The following is a 26,588-nucleotide window of genomic DNA, read 5'->3' on the forward strand; positions in this document are numbered from 1 at the left end:
ACACACAGACATTTTCCGATCTCGTCGAGCTGAGTCGATTGGTATATAACACTATGGGTCTCCGAGGCCCCGTTCGATAGTCGGTGTTTCCATCAATTCTAATACCTGTTCCTTATCCACCTAGTGATGTGATAATGCCTTTCTCTTGTTCAAACAATAAAACTTTTTTTTTTCATTACAATAATTTCTGACACGAATTCGCTGATTTTTAACACAAACTAATTCAGAGTGATTCGGTTATTTCACGAAAGTGGATTACAACGCTTAGGTCGTATATTCAACAGCTTTATCGAAGCAAATTCAGTAATAATATATTTCAACTTAATCGTTGGTCACTTTCTGATAGAAAATGTGCGGATGGAAAAAGTTAAACGCGATTTGTCGGTTACGTCACTTATACCGCGATTTGTCGGTTACGTCACTTATACTATTGCTCCAGAACCGGGAATGTGAGCCAATTGGTCTTCGAACTTGATTCACAGCACAAGAGTAAATTTAAACGAGCTTAAGCTTGAGAAAATCGGTTCAGCCATCTGTGAGTAAATTTAGTGAAAAGAAAAAAAATCTTTTCTTTATCATCCACCAAGTGGTGTGATAAAGCCTTTCGCTTGTCATACAAACATTCTCATTAAAACATTTTTTTTTCTATTAGAAAAATTTCTGATGCGAGTTTGGGCTGATTTTCGACATTCATTCATTCATATTGATGTGGTTAATTCAGAAGAGCTGACTACAGAGCGTCGCCGCATATCCAACAACACTTGCCAAGAAATCATTTGAACTTGATCATCGGTCACTTTCTGAGAAAAAAATTGCGTGGATAGAAAAAATACAATTTGTCGGCTACGTCACTTATACGATTATTAATTAGGGACCGGAAGTATCTGCACTTTGATCTTCGAACTTGATCAATGAAGTAAAAGTATCAAACAAGTCTAGAATTGCTGAAGTCGGTCTAGCCTATCTGAAAAAATGAGCGAAGAATCAAATTGCGTTTTGCCGGTTACGTCACTTATATCATTATATCTCTTGAAACGGAAGCTACAGCCACTTCAACATCGAATTTGAATCACATCTCAAGATTAGCTCTCAAACGTTGTTACAATCGGCTCAGCCAACTCCGACAACATTGAACCGATGAAAGAATTGCATTTTGTCGGTTACGCCACTTATATCATCATATCTCCGCAACCAGAAGGGACAGTCAATCTTTTAACTTGATCCACAATCCTAAAGTTGCTTTCAAACAAGCCTACACGGATAAAAATCTATTCCCGGAGGCATGATTAAAAATCATGAAATCATGTTTATCATATAGTATAATAAGTCATGATTTCATGATCAAAACGATTGATATCATAAACAATAACACATTTTTCATGAAAATTTTCATGATATCAATTATTTTTCTCATGAAATTTCATTAGAAGATTAAAAAATCATTGTACCAGCAATAGACTTTTTACCCGTGTAAGCTTGTTACAATCGGCTCAGCCATCACCGAGAAAATTGAATTTTGTTGGTTACGCCACTTATACCATCATATCTCCGAAACCAGAGGTGACAACCAATTGATCTTCGAACTTGATCCACAGCCCAAAAATAGCTTTCAAACGAGCCACAGCTTGTGAAAATCGGTTCAGCCATCTCCGAGAGAATTGAGCGGAGAAAAAAAAAACGAGCGTTACGTCACTTATACTGTTATATCTCCGGAACCAGAAGTTACAGCCAATTGATCTTTGAATTTGAGTCACATCCTAAGAGAAGCCTGGAAATGAGCGGAGAGAAAAATTGTTAAATGGTGCACACACACTTGTCTTATGACCAGGCAAGGTTTCAACTGCATATTTTTCAGACAACTGTTAAAAAAAGACATGATTTCGATCCCACAAGATCTCTATGGTTCTCTGGAAAGAATATGTGGTAAAGAAAAGCGAAAAAATCAATAGTTCATCTACTTTACGGAAGGACGACGACTTATTAGAATATGCCTCAAATGTTGCGAAGTTGATGTTCGCAACAGTTTTACAGTCACTTTAAATTGATTTTAACTGGTAGCTAATTATAAAAGGTTTTTTTTGTTTCGATTATAGAGGTTTTAATCGAAAGGTAATTCGTCTGCGTGTGGATTGCGTGAAAGGCATCGTCTTTCCCATAACGCTATACCCGTTTCCTAATTATAGAAGGTATTTTGTTCGCTCTTAACTGCAGATTACATCTAATCTCATCATTAACACAGATTTTAAAGCAAAATAGGTGGATTTGTAGAGTCATTTTGTTTTTGTCTATAGAAAATAGTTTCTGATAAAATATACTAACCAAGTGTAGGTATAAAATGTTTTTCTCCTCGTTTTCTTTTGAGATCAAAGTTCGTATCAATTCGTGACGAAGACAAATTTCACATTTCAAACAATTCGTTCAGACAAATAAAATTTAATTTTCCAAACGCAAATCGTTTTCCTTCGTCGGTCGGTTGAAAAAGTTTTCCAAGTCCGACCGTAGATTATTTCCACATTATCTCAGTCGGTAGATTTACAGACCAAAAGGTGAAAAGCACCAATTGAAGTGGTTCTTTAACCAATTTGCAGTCGTGAAATACATGCAGCAGTGTGCAACTAATCTAATTGGTTGCCTGTGCCACCTCTAATTATCGCCGCACACAACCCACTCGGTTGCCGGTTGTCCGTCCGGAGGCAATGATGTGTATCTTTTTCGCACTGTTTAATTCAATAGAAAAAATGCACTTAGTCGGAATCAGTTACGCAATGGCCTCCCCTCGTTTTTTTTTCGATGTTTATTCGCCTTCTTTTAACTGTCGCAATTTAAAATTTAAAGTAAGAGTACACATAAACACACTTTATAGCAAGCAATCGACTGGTCACTAGTAAGGCTTTCAGTACTCCACCCTCTTGCTGCTTCTTATTCTGTCCAATTAACCAATTAATCATTGGAAGTTAGTTTGTTTTGCGCAGTAACCAAGGCCCGAGCCGGTACTTTGATGGTTACGCGGTGATACAACCGAACAGGCCAGTATGTGTATTATAATTCAATTTCGGATGGGTAATTTGGCGGCTAATTTGAGTGCATCTTGGCAATTGTTTGTAAATTCTGGACACTTTTGGGTGGGTTTGATACTGAAAGTCGTCAACTCGACCCTTTTATTTTATCTATGTATTTTAATGATGTTTGTGAATTTTTAGAATAACATTCTGCCTACAATTGCAATCTCTTTCTCGATACCAGAGATTTGTTTTTGGTTTTCAAATTATTATCACACCTGAGATTCCTCTCGGAACTAGCTTGATAGAAACTTTAATTTATATTTCGGTTTGTTTAAAGTGGAATATCGTCTGCTGCCCACAGCCAATCGTTGACCTTGACCGGAAACGTACCGTTCTTCCAAATGGTAACGTCCAGAAACAGTGTATTTGTGTTCATGACTTCCATGCAGACCACGATGCGTGCTACCCGTTGTTATTGCCTGATTGTGCTCGAGATGCTGATGACGAAGGCGGAAGTTTCTCCGGCAAGCGTGACTAGTCTTGTGTGACGCTATGAGGCTGCCTTGCCCAACTTTCGTCTTCCGCCGACCCTGTTCAGGCATCCATCCGAGTCCGAGTTCAAAATGTCCGTCTTCCTCATAGCTAACAAATTTTCCACCCTCTCCGGTGACGTCTGTCTGAGCGGTTCCGACTCTCGATTGGCTCGGTTTTGACTTTCCGCTCAGGTCTGCCACGTACTCGACCGGCGCGCGTTTTTGCTGCCCTTTTCCGGTGTCCTACTCTCAGTCACCCAAGCCACCTTCACCGATGGTGGGGGTGAAAAATCACCACCAGATTCGCTTGACTGCACTTTTACAGAAGAACCGGCTGCTTGAATGAACGAGCGTGACCGTGAGCGTGAGGGACACGAAGTCTCCGACGCCTCGTATCTATTCCCGTATTGTTATGTTGTTTATTTGTACGACCGGTTAGTCTTCACGGCTGGGTCCCGGTTGATCGGAACGTGTTTGTTGACGGAACTCATTTGGCGGTTGCAAATATAGGTCAGCAAACGCTATCCGATTCAAGAATGACACACAAAGAATCTCGATACCGACCACCCGCAGCCTGGTGCGTTCTTAGTCTGCCACACACGTTCGAGACCCGAAGAGTTCTCACGCCCCAATGCCCCGCATATTGAATAATCGATACCGCCGCCCTCCCCCTAGCTACCACTTCACTGCACTGACAGAACGTGTATGTGTGTGCATCCTGAAAACCACCTTTGTCTAATCAATATTTTTCCCTCTCGCTTTGCTTTCAGATCTGATGAGGAGAGTGCTAGTGGTAACAAATACAACAGAATGGAAGAGGACAACGTTCAAGACAAGGAACGCTTCGCCAGGTGAGCCAAATTGATTTCCCGCGGAATATGTTTTCCACAGCACCTTGAAACACATTTTCGATCCTTAGACAGAAAACATTGGAATATAGTTTTATTATCGTGAAAATTGAGCAAAACAAGAATAAGTTTTTCAAAATATATCAAACATATGAGGAGCAGTGATTCCTTTTTTCTGAATCTATAGCTGATTTTGTGTAGCCTCCGCGACTAGAATAACATACATAAAACTCATCCTGTGCGAGTATCATTTATACTAAAAAAATAAAAAAAATAAGTCCCTTTTCTGTGTCGTTTCCAAAAAGTCTATACCATGCAAATGAGCTAAGTAGTTTCTGACACAATGCGCTTGAAGATAGTCTGGGATTTTTTTGTTAATTCACGTTAAGATTAACACCGGACACTGCACACAGCTGAATGACATAGATGCAGATTAAATATTAACAGTTCGGCTGAAAAGTTCGTATCGTTTAATAGAAACACACATTTTTTACCAAAATTTGTTTTTATTATTCAACATAATTGCCATCAGAGGCGATACAGCGATTATAGCGATCTTCCAACTTTTCGATACCATTTTTGTAGTACGATTTGTCCTTTGCCTCAAAATACGCCTTAGTTTCAGCGATTACCTCTTCATTGCTTCTAAATTTTTTACCAGCGAGCATTCTCTTGAGGTCTGAGAACAGGAAAAAGTCACTGGGGGGCAAATCTGGAGAATACGGTGGATGAGGGAGCAATTCGAAGCCCAATTCGTTCAATTTCAGCATGGTTTTCATCGACTTGTGACACGGTGCATTGTCCTGATGAAACAAAACTTTTTTCTTCTTCAAATGAGGCCGTTTTTTTAAATTTCGTCTTTCAAACGCTCTAATAAAGCTATATAATAGTCAATGTTGATGGTTTTTCCCCTTTTCAAGGTAGTCGATGAAAATTATACCAAGCGAATCCCAAAATACAGACGCCATAACCTTACCGGCCGATTGTTGAGTCTTTCCACGCTTTGGGTTCGGTTCATCGCGTGCAGTCCACTCAGCTGACTGTCGATTGGACTCCGGAGTGAAGTGATGGAGCCATGTTTCGTCCATTGTTATATATCGACGAAAAAAATCGGTTTTATTTCGATATAACAGCTCCAAACACTGCTCAGAATCATCAATTCGTTGTTGTTTTTGATCGATGGTGAGCTCACGCGGCACCCATTTTGCACAAAGCTTTCTCATATCCAAATATTCGTGAATAATATGTTATGAATAAATGTTCCTTTGATATCTTTAGGGTGTCAGCTTTCTCGATCAACTTCACTTTACGGTCATTGAAAATCATTTTGTGGATTTTTTTCACGTTTTCATCGGTAACAGCCTCTTTTGGACGTCCACTGCGTTCATCGTCTTCGGTGCTCATATGACCAGTACGAAATTTTGCAAACCACTTACGAATTGTTGCTTCGCCCGGTGCAGAGTCTGGATAACACTCGTCAAGCCATTTTTTGGTATCGGCGACACTTTTTTTCATCAAAAAGTAGTGTTTCATCAACACACGAAATGAATTTTTCCAATTTTTTCACAATAACAAAAGTAGCTTCACTCAAAATGCAATATCTCACAAACTAATAATCAGACAGCTGTCAAATTTATACATGTATCTTTTGAAGGTTGGTACTAACTGAAAATGGTATGTATTTAATTCTAGTGGCGCCCTCTCATAGAAACGATACGAACTTTTCAGCCGATCTGTTATTTATTTACATTAATGGGAATCGAAATGGAAATTCTTATGTGCGTTCTTTTTTGAACACAACTGATTCCAATATTTAACATACAGAGAATTCTGATCGGATAAGGGACCCCGTACTGGCATGAAACGCTGATAACGCATAAAAATCAGGTGCCGATTTAGAAAAAAAATCAGCTCAGATTTTCTGCAAGGAATCAATGCGGAAATTAACGAACTTATCAAATACGCTTCTACACATACAATTTAATCACAATGATGATGTTATCTACTAATACATATGAATAATCATTATATTCCGCCCAAGATTTCGTTTCAGGAGGGGCACTCAGATGAAAAAATATTTTTACTGAAGATCGCCAAGAGAAGGTTATTTTATTACATTTCTTACGTTTACTGTCATGCTGTTTCAGTCGCACATGTCAAAGATCTTCTAAATGTCAATCCACAAGACTTGTGATAGATTTTAAGAAGTGGTCCGAGATAACTCCCTTGCTTCTATGCGAGGAGGACGGAAAACATCTTCTAAATTTGTAGGTCATATTAGTTGATGGCAATACAAACTTACTTTGGCTATAAAATTTTCTGTATCAGGTTCCGAAAGTAGCGATCTAAAATTCCAAAACGACTCACATCGATTTCTCATAGATGACTTAGGAACAGATAATAATTCGAGAAGACCAAATCAAGTGAACAAGGTGTATGGGCTATTAATTGGAACCCTAATCCGTAGATTTTAACTATGGTAGCCATGCTCATGTTCTTCATGTAAAGTCCTTTCACCGCGATTTCTTTCTGTTATCGCTCCATTAATGCACGAGAATACTTGCATTGAAGTAGTCCTTCAAAAGTATACTATGACAATCCCAGAAAACCGGCATCATGATTTTTCCGATCGATTAATTCTCCTTTGAGGCACTTGTGCCGCTTGGAAGTACTCATGCTCACTTCAGTCCATTGACCGGTAGTCGTTCTGTTCTGTAGCGTATAATAATGGATTTAGCCAAACATGTATTCGAAGTGCGCTTACGTTCGTTTTTTAGTCTTAAATAAGTATTTTCGGGTTCCAGCGGCAGGATAACTTTCTCATCTGCATAATCTTGCCCAACAATGGCAAGCTCGCGCACTTTCTCTTTCCATTCATCCAGCACAATTTAGTACCTTTTTATTATTTTCGTTAATTTTGCCCCGGATTTAACCTACATTTCAATTAGTTTTGACAGTATTCGCTTCGTATCAAACATGTTTTTTGTTTGTTTCTGTTTTTGATTTCGGAAGGGGCCAGGGCCTCTCGCCACCACCTCGATTTTTTTTCTCTTAAATTTCATTTTAGTGTTTTTTAAGTATGCTAAAATTTAACATAGATGCTCTTCATGACCAAAAAGGACAATTTGCACAAAAAATCTATATCTGGAGACGGGTATAGCGTGATGGGTAAGTCGATGTATTTCACGCAGCCCACCTGGGTTCAATTCCCAAACCCGCACATAGGGTCAGAAAATTTTACTGGCCCGAAGAGATGAATGACCTTAAGGTTAAAACCTCTATAATCAAAACAAAAAATAAAAACCTGTTTTAATCCACCTAGTGGTGTAATGATGGCTATCTCATATCAATCATACTGTTATATATAATACTGTGGTATTCTTCAAAATAATTTTCTTCGATTCTTAAATGAATAACCGGAATCGGTTTGTTTTACCGTCTACTGATAAAAACTATCAATTGGAGAAGATTTTAGATCGATTTAGAAATTTCGGTTTTCCGCCATTTTCAGTGATGGTATAAAATTTTTTATACACTTTACCCTATATTTCTATATCCAGAAGTCGGATCTGCATAAAACTCAGGAACTACGTATGAGACTGCAGAACCTTTCATTTGAACCTAAGTTTGTGAAAATCGGTCGCGCAATCTATGAGAAAAGTTAGAACACATATTTTCATTTTTTTGCACATTTTACCCCATAACTCCGGAACCGGAAATCGGATCCTAATAATATTCAGGAATTTTGTATGGGACAACAAGACTTTTCATTTGAATCTAACTTTGTGAAAATCGATTTAGCCATTTCCGAGAAAAGTTCATGCAAAAAAACGTTACATACACACATACGCACATACACACATACACACACAGACATTTAGCGTACTCGACGAACTGAGTCGAATGGTATATTTCATAAACAGTTTCTTAGATTGATTTGGTGTATTGGACAATGTTTTAGGTAATTGTTGATTATATGGAGAAAGTGTACACTGTGAACAATTTTTTGTGTTTGTGTGCAAGTAAAACCTGGGAATCAAAAAATTCTTCTTTTCGGAATTAAATGAAAATTATATTTCTTTTTAAATCGACTTTGAAACCAATTTTCGATTGGTCAAATATATTTTTCTATATTTTTAAACACACGCAAAATTTCCAATCGAAATGCACGGAAAAAAAATAATGAAATTTACACCACACGACATGTAGATCAATAGTATTATGAAATGGACGTTAGTTGAATCTATTGAAAACCATCATCGATTAAAATTTAAATTAGAATGCATTAATTTTCAACTGAATACAACTGTATATTTAAAATAACGCTTAGTTTTGCTTTGAAAGTGCATTGAAAAATAAAGAACAGTCAAGTAACTTTATATTAAATTTCCTGCTCCAAATATATGCATACGATAAGATGTAAATTAACAAAATATTTTTATCTGTGTGGTGTCAAACAAAGTTTTGCTAAATGCGGCACGACAGCGAATTTATATGAACGTTTACTTGAAATATATAACTTCCGATCATTTTCGAATGTTTCTCGAGTCTTGTTAATTTAAAAGCATTTTTTTCTAAAAGAGTGGATAATTTTTTACTTTCTCTTATATCTTTGTAGTAATTCTCTATATCTTTATATCCACTTTATTAGAGAATTACTACAAAGATATAAAAGAAAGTAAAAAATATCCACTCTTTTAGAAAAAAAATGCTTTTAAGTTAACAAGACTCGAGAAACATTAGGTTAATTTGTGCAGATTAGGTTGTGTGAAACAATATACATTGTATTTTCATCGGTTTTTAAATTTTTCGAAAAGAGTCTTCTCAGAAAATATTCTATCGATCATTCAGGGGTTAGCCTAAGTTTGTGCTTAGAGCACATAACCGGTTTTAATTTTGTTTACATTTCGTCTTAGACTCATCAGTGCATAATAGTTTATGTTGAGCTGTTATGTCACCTATCAGTCCAACATAAACCGCTAAGCAGACGTAAAGTTTCTGCTACTTACAACTTTTTGTTTAACACCGAAGTACGATGTCTAAACTGACCTGCCGAACGAAAAGGAATTTTAGACTATAACTGGCCGATTCAGGGGTGGCATTATGTATCTCGATTCGACTGAAATTTTATCGAATCGACCACGTTTCGTATTATGGTTCTCGATTCGAAGTCGATCATCGAGCTTCGTTCGACTTCACTCGAAGAAGTATTAGATTATCGAGAAGTTTTGGCATTAAGGAACCAAAACAATCGAGCTCGTAAACGACTGAACTCGATAAGAAATGGTCGAAAGCCTTATTACTATCGACTATGAGTTTTCGAATACGTTTCTTTTTTATTTAGGTATTATCGATAACATCTTAGATTTTCATAAACATATTAGTATTGATATTCTTTATTTTAATGCATTATTTTGTATATCGTTATATATATTTTGTGTGTTTGACATATTATGTACAAGTCGAACTGTTTAGAAAGCATATTAAATGAAAGCTGCGTGGTGTTTACTTAAAATAACAAAAGTAAGTCGAAACTAACCTATGCCCAGTAACTGTAGTTTGTAATAAAATTTCTGAATCCTGTGGAATGAAAACGTCGCTCAAACGGATTGTAGGAAAAAGCTTATTCGCTCTATAGCAATGAGCAAATAATGTTTTTACCCATATATCTAACTCAAGTGAATTGAAAAATTTGTCCAAACACCTTGAAAGTATTTAGAATATGCCAGAAGCATCACAATCTCGTGCTATTAGCGTGTATTTGACTCTTCAATAGTACCTAAATAGATTATGAAGACTACAAAGAATGGGTTGCTCCAGGTATATTAGCTAAAGCAATATCTCCTAATAAATATGATAAAATACTACAAAGAAAGCTGCAAAACCTAAAAGCCTTTGATTAAAACTACACATATGGATGACGTAAATTGTATTAGACTTGAAACAAATCATGAGAAATACAGAATTTTTTTTATTATAATTTCAAAAGTTCATCGATAAATTGTGTACAAGAACACGCTTGAAAAAATTCTTTACGTTTTCAAATGGAGTGGAAACGAATCTGCTTCTTGATTTAAATTTCAGAAATGCGTTCATGTTAATTTCGTGCAGCAACTTAAAACAGCAGTATTACAAACAGTTTGCTGCTTTTCAGTACTTGAACTGAATAAATGTAATCGAAAATACTCGAACAATAATTCAGTTTAATTTTTTTCATGATTGCAATGTATATGGGTTTGTTTACCTATGTATGTTATGACCAGAGATGCCAGATATTTTCATAGAAAATCTGTATTGATTCGTATAAAATATTTGTATTTATCTGTATTCGCTAATATGAAATTTCTACAATACAATTATGTTAAAAGGTGTTATTCCAATAGATTATGGTTATATAGTGGTAGATTAAATTTCATATCTTATATTATATTCATCGACGAAATTTTATAATTGTTTTCCTATCAACAACAATTGAATTATGGTGCCATATACTTGTCTAATTTGAAAATGTTCACTTCATAAGCTGAGATGGATTTCCAAAACCCAATATGCAACGTCGAGTCAGGTAATACAACTGTCAGTCTGGCAATAATGTTTCATGATGCCAAGACTTGTCTTACTTTTAAGTTCAATTTAGTTACAAATTTTAATATAAATGGATTTCAGTGTTCTTCATTAAATATCTTCACTAAAAATATATATTTTAAAAAGTGATTTGTACGTTGATTCCTAAACGTTTATCTCGTCATTGCAATCAAATACTAATAGATAGCTCAAATACTAATAGATAGTTTAATTTTTTCCTTAATACTTTTGGTGGAATCTGTATAAATCTGTATTAAATTTAAGAAATCTGTAAGAAATTTGTACTCTGTATTAAATCTGTATGCGCATGTAAAAATCTGTATAATACAGATAAATCTGTATAAATGGCATCTCTGGTTATGACAGTTCGAGCAGCGTCAGTCGAAATCTAGTACCACATTGTTAGGATCTCGATCACGAGGTCGAAAGCGATACGTAATGCCTCAGTTCAGTCGAATCGACTTCAAAAATAATCGTTTCGAGCAACTCGATTCGAGATGCATAATGTCAGCCCAGGTATGGTCATTCAAGAATTAGCCTAAGCTTGTGTCTAAATTCTATCGTCGATTAAATTAATTTGTATGGTGTAGCGCATAACTAGTATTATCGTAGCATGGTTCAATGGTTCAATGGTTCTGTACGCTATGAATCAGCGAAGTATGTTGAAACAGAAGTTCAAATTCTACAAAAAGAATTTAATACAAAGGCTTGTTGCCGATCTGATTCGGCATTTGACCATACCGAGCTCGAGCATCGGATTCAAGTGTTTGCTATGCAGCTGTTTGGGTTTGGCCTGACCTTCTAAAGCTTGCTTCATTTAGAATTGGCACAAACTTTTCCTTATGTTGTGGCGTTCCTGGTGCACGGATTTGATAGTCGGGAATTTTGTCAGCTTCAGGTATGATTTTTGACATTCCGCAAATCGACTGTACTTTGTAAACAATCAGCATGGAAGCCGAAAGAAGGGAAAAATTGTGCACAGTTATTTGGAAAATCCATTGTGGTCTGCATCTAGGCTAGCTAAACAGCTGTAAATACCCAGAAATACCGTATGGCGAGTTATCAAACGGTATAAGGAAATGTGAAGGCTGACTTTGGGCAAAATCCAGGTAAAGAATTTTACTTGGCAACGGCTCGGGGGATTTTCCAGCCAAATTCAAATTTGTTTTTGCCTACAAATTTGCAAGAAAATTTATGATTTGGCAGGGCATTTGCAGCTGTGGCAAAAAAAACGAAAGTTTTCGTTACAAATAAGACAATGACATCGGAGCTATACCAAAAAGAGTGTCTCCAAAAACGAATTTTACCGTTCATTCGATCCCACGACCATTCCGTAATGTTTTGGCCAGATTTGGCAAGCTGTCATTACAGCAAAGTCGTTCAAGAATGGTATGCAGAGAAAGGGGTCCAGTTTGTTCCGAAAAACCTTAACCCACTCAACTTCCACCTAGTTCCGCCCTATTGAGAAATACTGGGCAATCACGAAGAGGAGACTCAAGGTAAAGGGAAAGGTTGTCAAAGACATCAATCAGATGACGACCTGGTGGAATAAGATAGCTGAAACGATGGACGAAGAAGGTGTGCGCCGCCTAATGAGCCGTGTTACAGGAAAAAATCGAGAATTCCTTCGAAACCGTAACGAATAATTTTCTCCGTATTTCTTCACAAAAGTATGAAGAAAACGCTACATTTGAATAAAAAAAGATCTTGAATTCAATAATAAATAACTGAAATACAGGCAATTGTCTTTGTTCCAATTCTATCTGAAGTAAGCTTTACATAAATAAAATGAACCTAGATTTCCCAGTGTAATAGTAAACAGTGCAAATCACCGATTTACCAAGCACTTTTTTTACAGCTTATCCTTGGGAAAGTTGGTCTCAATTGTGCCAAGATCTTTATATTTTTAAATATGTATTCGAAGAGAGCCTTTACGCAGAATGCCGTTTTACATAATGGGTCATTTCGCGCAATCAATAATTACGACGAATAAGTCTATTCTTCGAACGGTAGCAAAAACGATTGGAAAGTCTGCATCTTTCATAACTCGTAACCCGAACAATATTTCACCAAATATGTTACGATTGAGATACGATTTGGTGATGCAAATCATACGGCGAAGGGAATTTATGTAAAACAGAATTCGCTGAAATGACCAAGATTTTGTTTATTTCATTATAGTAAATCAATTATTGAGTTTTTGGATTACACAGTAAGAAATTAAATGCATAGGATCAACTGTTGAAATTTACATTCGCAGGAAAACTCTTGGTCATCAAATGTATTTTTTCTGGAAATTCAATTCTGTTCAAAAGTTATTTGAAGAATAAAAAAAGTGGTATTGAGTTTTTCTTAGTAACTGAATTACATTGACACGAAAATCTGCAGAAGTAAGGATTTTTGCAATTATAGGATTTTCAACATATCTTCATTTTGCATCATTTTGCATCAAAAATTACATTTTTCTATTCCTTGATCCACTCAAACCATTTGCAGTTTCTACAGGATCCCAGAGCGAAACCCAGAGCGTCCTTTCCCGGTTGCCTTGAAAAACGGCATCGGTGGTAGCCACTGCCTTGTGATTCGCCCACTGCGCGCACTGCAAACGTCTCGGAGTGGGAAGATTTACGGGTTGCACTTTTATTTCTGCCAACCATTAGCCGCAATATGTGATAATTACCGATTCCGGAACCGTGCCAGCGGAGCGTAAAGCTACCGTTTACTTTGCTTGCCGGATCATTAAGACTTCCTGTACCGTTATTCGTGTAGCAGTTCTTGATGGCCGGCCAGGCTGAACCAAGCAAGCAAACAATAAGCACCAACCCAAATAGCAGCTTAGTTTCGACAAGTTTTGCCAACAAATTATGCTCGCTCTCTGTCTCGGCTTCCCGGCACCTTTCCGCTACCCTCCTGCGGCATCGTCCCAGCGACCAACGTCCGTCCAGGTGATCAGAATGTAACTAAACATTAAAGTAAATTAACCACTTTCTATCTCTGTCCCATTCTTACCTTGACTAAGAACCAACGCAATAGTTGCTGTGGTCTGTCGAACCCAACACAGTTAATGAAATGTCGAATGGCGGTGTGGTCCCGGGAGAAAATAAAACTGCAACAACAAGTGGAGAAATTGCGCCCCGTACCTGCCAATTAGCGTTAAGCTGAAACATTCTGAAACAATTGCAACACGATGTGAATCCCTTCGGAACGTGGGTTCCACCTTCTCCGGGTTTGATGTTTGCAAAATTTGATCACCTTTGCCAGGTTAAACGCAAGAACGTAGAACAAATTCGATTAAAACCAACAATTATTGTAATATTCGAAAATCGTTCCTCTACGGCCGAGTGCCCGCCGCCAACCGGTGCTGCTACCCGGGCAGAACATGATTTTCGTCTATCGGTCAAACACGAACGAAAAGTGTGTTTTTTTTATTTTTCAATGTAAACACGTTGGCGAAAGTCTTTCAAAAGTTGAATATTGCCAAACATTATAATTCGGTAGTAACTGAAAGTACACATTTGATACTGACAATGTATATTGACTTCCGGATCCTTGTAATCGCCGTAGTAATTAATTTTTAATTGGTTGTATTGAAAGTCATGAGCATAAAACAGAGAAGTAGTTCTACAATACAGTTATAAATGTTATTAAAATCAATCAAACTTGATCGGGTTCAAATTGTTTGAAAACGATTTGAGGGCGACTACCGGTAGGTAATAAATTATTCTGGTTTCTTTCCGTCACTGGAATGGAGCGAAATAAGTAATATATTCGTTTGAGAAGTTACACTATTGGAAATAGCTAGTCTACAGGTCCCACGACACAGTATTATAGTTGTTGTTTTGTTGTTTTTTTTTTTTGAACGACTGACAATAGTCCTCTTTATTTCTATATTTTGATGTTTCCTGTCAGTTTTGCCTTTTAATCCATTCCTGGGCTTACTGGGTTGTTATGTATCCTGTAAGCAGGCAGTGAAGTAAGCGATAATCACTCGGGATTACGAGGGAACAGGAAATCCGCTGTTGGGCACCGTACACGAAACGTTCAAAACGAGCTGCCCGAACTTGATTCCGCAGTCAAAACTGTTGACGACCTAGACAGCACCGAGTCGATTTTATATTGATTGGATTTAATGTATTATACTGCAGTATGATCCCACGGCAGGCGAACAACCTTCCCATCGAACACAGACAATAGTTCGGTATCGGCTGACGAAAACAGAAAAAAAACTGCGCAAGGAATTCTTTAATTACAAACATTTCCAAGCAATTATAGGGCATGCGTTTTATCTCTCCCGGTTCTGCGCGTCCAAACGAAGGGAAATATTCAGTCTGACAGAACGTTCCTGGTACGGATCCTCAACCTGATCCGTTTGAGTTCTTTCTTTTTTTTGTTGGCGGCACCAAACTCCTCGTGGTCGGTGGTTGTCCTGCTCGAATCGAGCTTATGGATACCAACAGAAAGCGCAAAATGTGTGCGAAAAAATCAAAACATAATGATGCCGAAGTACTTATATGCGTTTTGCACTGATGAAGACACTTTGTTCGGAGTTTGCGGAAGATTCGAACCGGGATCTGGTGCAAGGCGCAGTGGTGAACCTCATCATCATTATCGCTATGTTTTCGTTCACTTTTTTTTTCGGGAGATCCCCCGAAGGCTAAGTAAAGCTGCGCGGGGCAGTCCTCTTCTGCTCGATTCCAACCTGTTTTTTTCTTTTTGCAGAAGGGGGGAATTTTCAGGTTCGCTGTTTTTATTTTGAGGAATTGCAGTGAAAGAAGAAATGCTTCAGCATTAATCACAAAGAATTAAATGATGCTTTACAACAATGCCGTTGCTGGTGGAATTTTGCAAGGAGCGGGAAAATGTTTTCTACCCTACCCCGCATACACACTCAAACTCCCACCGGCACTCGGCAGCAGCTTCGGTCCCGGTGCGATTCTTCCATATCTGGATGGAAACTGGCTCGGAAAAGCGAAGCGGTAAAAATCTTGGTTTGTGCCGACGAGCGCCAAGGAATTCTCTGATTGTTTATAATACAATATTGTTAACATTGCTGTAATTATACTTCGAACACATTTAGAAGTGAATAAAATTTCGTTTGATTTATAGTTGTTGCGGAATTTATATCACCGGATCTGTATCCGAATGGAATGATTTGTGTTTGCTATCGCAGTTACGTATCGATTGTTAAGCGTTCTTTCGATTCAACGCTTTGGTCACTTATTTTCAGAAGCACAAGGCTCGTGATATTGGCATTATTTATTTTTTCGCTAGTAAAAGTTACTCTGAAATGATTTTAGGTACTGAAATACCCAGTCTTGGTTAGACACGTTTTTGTTGTAACAAACTAAAATAATTACGATAGATATTCTTGACGTTTTTCATGAAATCCAGTTCCTGTTGTAATAAAAAAAACCGGATGTCCAAAAAATAGAAAACGAAAGATTCTCTATTAATTTTTCTGTAATTTCGATTATTGAGGCTTCGATCTACAACACGTTAGAAAAAATATATCAATGTTAAATCTAGCAACATATGAAAGTACACATATGTATACCAGAAAGACAGAGTTGGTTTTATGCGTTTATTTAAAAAAATAACTTGAATTTTTCTTAGAAACTTTATGAAACTTTCAATTGCGTTCTCACATAATATATCTATGGATTAACACAATAAACAAAGGTTATTTTCAATAAATCTCTTTAACCATGTGGACAATCGTCCTTCGGGTCGTAAAATCTGTTTGATCCTATCTACTGCCAACAACCAAAAAATTGAATTTAACTGGTGACATAATCCCACATACGATGCAATTCATAAAGACCTAATTTGTCAAATTATAATGACTTAATGTTGGATTAGAATTAATTTTAGTGGTTCCGACTACAATGTGCATTCATCTAGCAAGTGCAACTGACATGAATTTATATGTACCATTTACCAGGCAAGCAGACGGGTGCTTCTGTGGTTCAGTCGAACAACATTTTTTTTAGAATTTCGCTATCAGTTATTTTTCAATGAATTTCATGTCATGGAATTTCCCCATTTAAAAGTTCTTGAACGTAAATTTGCGTTAACTCCGACGCCCAGGTTAACGGTTAAAAGCTTAAGACGCTTGGACTGCTTGGAAAAATGCAGTAGACGATTTGACATTTTCAGATTCAAATCTGCTTTTGTCTGAGAGCAAGTTTGGAAGCTACTGCGGCTTGCAAATTGTCAACTGGGACTGACCTGGATTTCTTCTAACCATACCCAAAAATCTTGCTTGGAAGCTTTCTCGATGAGATTGACAGATTGTGTCGAAATTTCGCCCATGTAAACATTACACTCTAAACTAGTTCTACCCATAATTTCACAAAAAGAAACTGTTGTTTTTTTCTGTTCGAGCTCAGTTTTTAAATCACTTAAATTTTTACCTTTCGATAATCGAATGAAATATCGGATAAAATAGAGTCTTCATTTGCAGAAAGGGAACCCTTTTGATTAAATTTCCTAGTTTTGATAATTAGAGATAGGACATTTGAAAAAAGTTCGTTTACTTCATCAGTTACCAAGCATACCAATCTTTAAGCACACTTGAAAATACTTTGGGCGCATGAGCATGAGCATGGCGCATGAGCAGTTAAATCCGCGTTCTCTATTCATGTGCGGTGGCCTTGTACATTCAAAGATCTTTATTTATGAAAACATTCTTTGCAACATTCGAATTGTAATGAGATCAGAAAAAATCATACTCAATTTCGTTAATCTTTGCAAAACTGAAGGAAATAACTTATATTCTGTCAATTCGATGATAAAAATCTGTTCTCATCCACCAAGTGGTGTAATGATGCCTTTCTCATATCAATCATACCATCATATATAATACTGCGGCATTCTTCAAAATAATTTTCTTCGATTCTTACAAGAATAACCGAAATCGGTTTGCTTGACCGTCTACTGATAGAAACTATCAATAGCAGAAGATTTGAGGTCGATTTAGAAAACGGGTTTTCGTCCTTTTCAGTGATGGTATAAAATTTTTAATACACTTTACCCTCTATATGTCCGGATCCGGAAGTCGGATCCGGATGAAATTCAGAAATTACGTATGGGACCACAGGACCTATCATTTGAATCTAAGTTTGCGAAAATCGATCGCGCCTTCTATGAGAAAAGTTATAACACATATTTTCATTTTTTTGCACATTTTACCCCATAACTCCGGAACCGGAAGTTGGATGCAAGTAATATTTGGGAATTTTGTCTTGGATCACAAGACCTTTCATTTGAATTTAAGCTTGTGAAAATCGGTTCAGCCATCTCCGAAAAAAGTTAGTGTCAAAAAACTTTACATTCACACATACGCACATACATTTACATACACAGACATTTTGCGTACTCGACGAACTGAGTCGAATGGTATATAACACTCGGCCCTTCGGGTCTTGGTTTTCACAGTGATTGCATATTCTTTCTATATGAGAAAGGCAAAAAATCTTGAAACCGAAAATTTTACGTTGTCGTCGCAATAATGAGGTTATTTTTTTCTTTTGTAGTAATTAATCACTTTACTTACCATAAAAAATTCAAATAAATTTCTTCAATACGACACGAGCAGTTCATGGCTGCTACTACGTGGTTTGCACATGTCTTTTAAAAAATCGGTTTCATCTAAATGTGGTCTTCAGTCGGAATCCAATGTGTCCATGGAAGTCGTAGGTCACCTACAAAATTAAGCATACCTCACAGCCATTAAAAAAAGCTGCTCGTTGCGTTAAGCAAAATGAGAAATTGGACTAAAATACATCTTCACTCAGGAATATAACATCATAAAACTCAGTACTTGTAGGGCTGAAATGTGCAATAAAAATACAAACATCTACGATATCAATACCCCGCACAATAATGAATACAAAAAACGTGCTTAATCCACCTAGCAGTGAGATGATACCTTTTTTTATCAATCCGCATGTGTTTTTTGTATGAATATTCTTCGGTGTTTCAGTTTACATGAAATTATTCTAATGTCCGTCGTTTTAATTGGCAATTTGAGATTTTAATCACTCATTACTCTGTAATGTCGAAACTGCAAATCGGATCGAATTTGAATCTAAAAGTGTAACAATCGATTAAACATTCCATGATATGTCGAAGTAATTTCCACTTTAGAGTTTAGGGTAATTTAAGGTACTTCCAGAGCCGGTATTCAGGAACCAGCATAATCCAAGCCGATTCGTATGGCCATATGACGAATAAATTGCAATATTTTTGATATTTTTTCGACTGATGAGTCGAAGACGAAACGTAAAAACTAGAAATAAGTCATGTGCACTTTGCACAAAACGGCTACCCACGAGGTACCAAACCCCCAAATGACGAAAATCTGTTAGCGGTCAGTATGCCGTCGAATTTGTTTCGTTCTTTCGGCACGTCAGGTTAGACATAGCGCCTCGGCGCAAATAAGTGTTTTGCAAAATGCATTAACTCTACGTCTGCTCAGCGGATTATGTTGATCCGGGGGTTTTGCATCAGCAGTTCAGCATAATCTGCTGATGCACTGATGAGTCGAAGACGAAACGTAAAAACTAGAAATAAGTCATGTGCACTTTGCACAAAACGGCTACCCACGAGGTACCAAACCCCCAAATGACGAAAATCTGTTAGCGGTCAGTATGCCGTCGAATTTGTTTCGTTCTTTCGGCACGTCAGGTTAGACATAGCGCCTCGGCGCAAATAAGTGTTTTGCAAAATGCATTAACTTTACGTCTGCTCAGCGGATTATGTTGATCCGGGGGTTTTGCATCAGCAGTTCAGCATAATCTGCTGATGCACTGATGAGTCGAAGACGAAACGTAAAAACTAGAAATAAGTCATGTGCACTTTGCACAAAACGGCTACCCACGAGGTACCAAACCCCCAAATGACGAATATTTTTGAGTCCAACTTTAAAGCTTTTCGGGATTGTCATCTTCTATATCGCTTAGAATTTAAAAAAATTCATCCTCCTACAATTCCAGAATCGGAAGTCAGAATTGGATAAAATTGGATTTATTTTAATTTGAATTTTTGTGTTTGAAATTCGATTTGGCTTTTTTGAGAAAACGATTGAGCTTTGAGAAACGATTCGATACTGGAACCAGAATTCGAAATTCGGTGTAGCCGAAGTCAGACAAATTCACCTGAGTAGCTGTATAGTTTAAATTAGTTTCAAAATGTTTGAAAATCAATGTAGGCATATTTGAGGCATCGTAGTGCGAATTAAATTTTTGGGTGTCTTCCGGAACGAAAACTGAATACAACCAAAAATGAAATAAGTTTATTTGGTTATCGACTATCTAAATCTGCAAACCCGATAAACCTGATTAATTTATGTGAAATAGACATTTTTATACTAATCACCCTGTATCTCCGAAACCGGAAGTTGGATCTGACCGAAAAGCAAGATGTCTTATAGAATCTAAAGACTTTTCATTTGAATCTTAGATAATTCTTAGACTTCATTTGAATCTTAAAACGGCTCGGCCATTTACGAGAAAAATGAGTTACACAATTTTAATTTCGTTTCATACGTCCTCCTGTAGCTCCGGAACCAAACGTAATTCAGGAACCTTTTTTGGGAGCATACGACTTTTCATATAAATCTGAGTTTGTAGAAAACGGTTGAGTCATCTCCGAGAAATTTGAGTGAAATTATTAGTCACACACGCATTTGCTGATCTCGACGAACTGATTCGAATGGTATATGGGTGTTATGTTCTTCCAGCACTTATTGCTGTAAGTAGTTTAATTCAATATAATTATGGAATTGTTATCAACTCGAAAATGCTGCCATCACCTAGTTTATTTATGTCATATTCGAACAATTACCTTGCTGAAATCGGTCCGAGGCAAAATATCATGCTGTAAAAAATTGGAGTCTTTTGGGTACTTAGAAACAATTCTATGTGACAGTATAAAAAATCGTGTTTCACGTTGCTCCCAAGCATTTCTTTGCCATACAGCCCTCAAAACTTCTACTGCTGGAATAGGGGAAAAAGTCGCTTACACAAAAATTTCGATATCTCCGTTAAAAATGGACGGATTTTAACAATCTATGGCTTGTTGGATAGCTATTACCGTGTGGAATCTAAGTATAGAAACATACTCTGTTTTCAAGGTCAAGTGTGACAGATACTGTCAAAAAACTGAAAATTTTGACATAAAACTTCGTTTAACTCAAAAGTAAACATCCGATCTCAAAACCATTCAATAGCGTTCTGGGTGACGGGGAGACCTTTCATTTGCGACTAGTTTGATCAAAATCGGTCCAGCCATCTCTGAGATCTCGACCTCTTAGTTGACAACACACATACAGACACACACACACACACACACACACACACGCGCGCGCGCGCGCGGACATTTGCTCAGTTCGTCGAGCTGAATTGATTGGTATATGATATTCGGCCCTCCTTGGCCTTGGAAAAATTTTCTAAAGTTCAAGCGAATCCTATACCTATTTTTTATATATATAAAAAAGGTAAAAAGGAAACACAAAAATTTTACTTAAAATGACGTGTCCGATCAGCACAATGCATATAACGACGACAACGAACCAATGGACGAAACCGCGATCAATAAACCTCTTTACCTCTCTGCCTATGTGACTGCTGCTACTAAGCTACTGAAATTGGCGAACAAATGGATGAATTAAAAAAACACAATTTAAAGAATAGTAAAAGGATAGAATCGTACCTACACGAGGATTGTGATTTTTTTTTGTATTCGAGCAAAACTTTTTCTGGCAGTCTGTATAAAACCAATGAGCATTAATATGTAAATACGGTCAACGCCTATCGGACTGTTTGAACAGGCGAATAGTCCAAACGATGTGATTGGGTCTGCATAAACCAACCGATGTTGCGTGTATCATTAGTTTTATGAAAAAAAAGTGTAGATCATTTACCATATTTAGGCTTTCTACTCGCCGACGCAGCAGTCGAATCCAATTTGCATGGTATTTCGAGAACATTTATTCAGAACTACCCCAGCATCCGCTCGTCATTTGTTGGCCAGTTCACCTCCAAGATCGTGCCCATGATGCCGAGCAAAAAAACAACTTCGAAACAAAACGGCGAGCCGTTTGTGTTTATACGAGAATAAACACTTAGTTTTTGTCCCGGCTCATCGTTGTTTTGTTGTGTTTTTTTTTATTATTTTGTTTTATTGCCTGCTGCATTTGCTCGCGCTTGTGGTTCCTCTTCGTACTCGAGCTGCTGCCTGTTATTGATTGATTTTAAATTAAATGTCATTTACAGAGGACTGCCCCTGCGTCGCCACCTACTTCCAATGGAGATTCATGTACTGTAGAGGATTGCAACTCAACTCCCGCGAGGGTTCGATGCCATCTCCCCGATCGGTTGGATTGTAACAGAATGAACAGAACAAAATGTAAACATTGTATTCGTTGTTGCTGCCTCTGTGACTGCTGAAGCGTCCTCGTGGAAGCATTCAGCCAGGAGCTGTAAAACATAGTTTTTTTTGTTGTTTTTATTTAACTTTTTAAAGTGCCCGGGATCAAATTGGCTTCGGTGGCGCGACATTGCTGCAGTCTGCGCGCGGATCACTTCAATGTGCTGCCGTGGCCTTCGGAGCGGGGAGCCTGGTGAAACGGTTAGGATGTAATTTTGCTGCCCGTTTTTTTGTTTCTTCCCGCCTTTCCCGGTTCTGCGCTCGCCGTTGCACGTCAGCTGAACCATAAGGAACGCCACGTTGAGCTGTCAGGTAGTACCCGTGGTAGCTGACATGTTGCCGACTGATTCCGCGATGATTTGTGATGGATTGATGACGAACGACGGCAGTTTGTCGGTTGACGGGTGACGGGCTTCGATGGCCCGGGAGGTCATTTTAAATTGCCCATCAACAGATTCCTTGTCGATGTCGTTCGGAAATCTGTACGAAGAAAGCACCGGCCGGCGATCGAAGATGTAATTACATCAATTTTATTAAGCGAGATTTATTTGAATTTAATGATCGCTGGGGAGCGCAATTTAAATAGCTGATGTTTGGTCGGGAATCGTTGGAACGGAATCCTGATGCCGAATTTCAGAAGAAGTCAATAATCGAGCGGAATTTCTGCCTGCGCTGATTTGCTCGGAGTCCTGAGATTTTTTCTTTGAGCATTTATCGAAACGCAACAATGTGCTCTCAATGGTAGTAGATCTAGACTCGATTCATAGTTTGGAGTTTTTTTGTGACATGAGAATTATGATTCACCGAAACACTAGATCAAGCATTTTAAACAAACAAATTTACCAAACAACCTGGTGACAACGATTTCTCGCTGATTATACCGGGTAGTAATTTTCGCAAAAACAATCAACTTGGCGACGTGTATCGACTTGGAAAACAAGGTATTTACCAATAACCGATTTAAACTACCTTGCAAACAACAACTCTTTCCCAAATGGACCGATACCACAGTGCCATCGTCACAGCAGTTGTTGCTAGTAATTATCGGTACTTCAATTGCTACGCACTGGCACTGATCGAATTAATGTGAGACGCCCATTGATTGAAAAATTATTGACCTCTCGATTCGGCAAATACTGCCTTCGGCACAATGAACACTGCATTGGTCCCAAAACAGTTTGGTAGGAGGACCCCAGTCGACTATTACCAATCAATTGAATGGCTTATTGTCGGTATGATGCATTGTTGGGTAAGGGTAAAGCATCCCGACAATAATTAGCATGAAATCGAGTCTTTTGTCTTGCAGGTTTTCCTGTTTTCTTTACTTTTCCTCCGATCATCGTTTTAATTTTATTTCCACCGAAAACTGCCCCGAAAAAAAAACGCGATACCAATCCAGAAACAGTTTGAAGCAGTGTTTATTATAATTTCTTTCCCGTCAATTACCATTTTGGGGCTGCTCTCACAGGTTGGTCCTTCGTTGAACATTTACCGCAAACCCTCCATCAACTCGGTCATCAGAACGCCCTCCGAAAGCCCTCAGAAAGCAAATCAATCAATCAGAATGATCGAAATTTGAATGGTTTTGACATTCGATACGTACCGTACGGGTACAGGTGACTTGAAGCTGAGTGCCTGAAAGGCTTTTCGCCAACAACCTTAGTAGTGCCTTTCGGTTGTTTCGTACCGTACGACTTTTCGCCCAGAAGAGATCCCAACCGCAGGAACACACCACGTCACTGAATTGAACAGAATGAAACAAAAAAATATAATAAGATAATCATCGAGCCGAACAGAGCATTATTGACAGATTTTTGAAGACACCTATAGTTAGACGAATTTTTATCCTTCGGCTTCGACTGAAGAGGATGAGGACCGAAGCAACCGAAGTTAGTTCTGCAGAAGTAGAGGAAGTGGTACATTTTTTATTTCTTATTTGTCGGATTATAATAAGCCGTCATCCCGCTTGGATGAGCCATGTCCGGCGGAGGGCTGATTGGAAATAATTGCCTGGCCAACGGGCTGATGGTGAGAATTAGAAGTAATTATTTCTGGCGTTTTAGATTTGCTAGTTCGTTTACATAATGCAAGCTTTAAAGTGTTGGACTGTGGCCGGTTTTGATTGTTTCTCGAAGATTGGAGTGAATGAACTAGACCGACAGAAATCCTGGAATGCGATCGTCACGTGTTAATGATCTTTCAGTTTATCGGAACCAAGAAATTAAATGTTTTCTTCCCAAAGCAATGCCCTTAAGAGGGGTTCAGATTATAAGGCACTGGTATAAAAAGTCTGATATTATATGTTCCAGTTCTAACGTAGAAGGATTCTTAATGTTCGTTGCTCATGTACTTTTTAACCGATTTTCACAAACTTAGATTCAAATGAAAGGGATCATAGCCTGCTATTGAATTTCATCCCGATCCGACTTTCGGTACCGGAGATGCAGCGAAATATGCACAAAACGGAAATATACAAAATATATGGCGCAGTGATGATGATTTACGATTATAGTTATATATAGGTAGGAAAGGGCTTCCACTGTTCAATAGTATTTGGTTTTATTTAATTTTGTCTCTACTTTTCAAAAACCACTATGCGATCCTGTACATCTCTGCACCTCAATGGTTATTTTCAATTGCTTGCGGGGTCGACAATAAAAATCACAGAAACAAGGGCTATACTTTTGTAAATGAAGTCGGTGCGAGTAAAATTCAAATAAACGGCCATATAATATCAGGTGCACAACTTTGCTTCCGCCGTTTTTTTCCAAAATTAAAAGCTTTATTACGAAAAAGTGCTTACAGATGTATTATTCAAAGTATTGTCCGTCGCTAGCGACAACTTTTTCCCATCTTTCCGGAAATTTGCGGATCCCGGTTCGAAAAAAGGAGTCATGAAGCAATCCATTTTTCCAACTCTTCGAAGGATTGAAAATGTTGATCTGCCAGGCCGTGTGCCATCGAACGGAATAGGTGGAAGTAAGAAAGGGGCACCATCTGGGGAATACGGCGGGTAGGGCAAGACTTCCCATTTCAGCGTAACCAGGTACTTTTGGACCACGTGAGGCCGAGCATTGTCGTGTTGGAGGATGACTTTATCATGTCGCTCTTGATATTGTGGCCGCTTTTCTTTTAGCGTGCGACTAAGGCGCATCAGTTGTGTTCGGTAGCGATCTCCTGTGATGGTTTGGCACGAATCTTCATCAAGCAATGCTTTCAGTTGTTCATCTTTGAAGGTTTTTTCTCTTCCATCACCATGTTTGTCTTCGACATCGAAATCACAATTTTTAAAATGTTGAAACTACTCCCGACACGTTCTTTTACTCAGAGCAGCATCACCGTAAGTTTCTGAGAGCATTCGATGCGCTTCAGCTGCATTTTTTCGAATTGTAACAGAAAAGTAAAACTTCCCGCAAATGGCGAGAATTGGGCACATAAACAGACATTTTCGAGCGTAAATAATACGAAAACAAGAACAACTGTCACTGAAACGGTGATGACTATTCGTTAGGCACTGTACACACTCACTTCAAAGGCATTATCATCTATGTATTTTGACCAGCCTCACCCGGTACAGCCACCTATCGGAAAACGGCGGAAGCAAAGTTGTACATCTGATAAATAAAATCAGAATATTTATAACTTACATAACATAAAACACCTATATAAATGTCGTTATATAAATCTATTTATAATATATCAGGCGTTGGCATAAATTAGTAGCGTTTTTTCGGCCAAGTTTCATGATTTTTAGTGAGAGTATCATTGCAGTACCGTTTTTTGAAGTATAGTCCATAGTTATGTACTACTTTCTGCCATCTCTCTGGTAAGAATCGGATACCACGTTTGAAAAATTCCTTTTCCTTAGATTCGACTAATGAATCGATCCAATTTTTAGTGGTCTCGTAGTTTTTGAAACTGACCTGACAAGTTATGCGCCATGGTCACCTAATTTGAGTAGCTCGTAATAAATAGCGCCCAGTTGATCCCACCACATGTACATTTTTCCGAAACTTTCTTGTAGTCCATAAAAAAAACTCCCAAAGTCCATAAAAAAAACCCGCGAAAACCACTTTATGCATATTTGCTCAGCGTCATTTTTCATTTTACATAGTTTAATAAGATACTTTAACATAATAAAAATCCACTATTATTAGTAAAGCGGTAGTATTCCACCAAATTCTGTTTTG

At 37.9% G+C, this 26,588-nt stretch overlaps 1 protein-coding gene across 13 annotated transcripts in view; it reads left to right on the forward strand.

Annotated features, from left to right (window-relative positions):
• LOC131431016 (aryl hydrocarbon receptor nuclear translocator homolog) overlaps positions 1–26,588 on the forward strand; it is a 428,078-nt gene that overhangs the window by 226,055 nt on the left and 175,435 nt on the right. For all 13 annotated transcript variants that reach the window (XM_058596415.1, XM_058596414.1, XM_058596413.1 and 10 more), the window contains exon 3: positions 4,306–4,386. In XM_058596415.1, the coding sequence (XP_058452398.1) occupies positions 4,306–4,386 (81 nt within the window). The remainder of the gene's footprint in view (positions 1–4,305; positions 4,387–26,588) is intronic.

The sequence above is a fragment of the Malaya genurostris genome, chromosome 2, assembly GCF_030247185.1.
Source record: "Malaya genurostris strain Urasoe2022 chromosome 2, Malgen_1.1, whole genome shotgun sequence".
Lineage (NCBI taxonomy): Eukaryota > Metazoa > Arthropoda > Insecta > Diptera > Culicidae > Malaya > Malaya genurostris.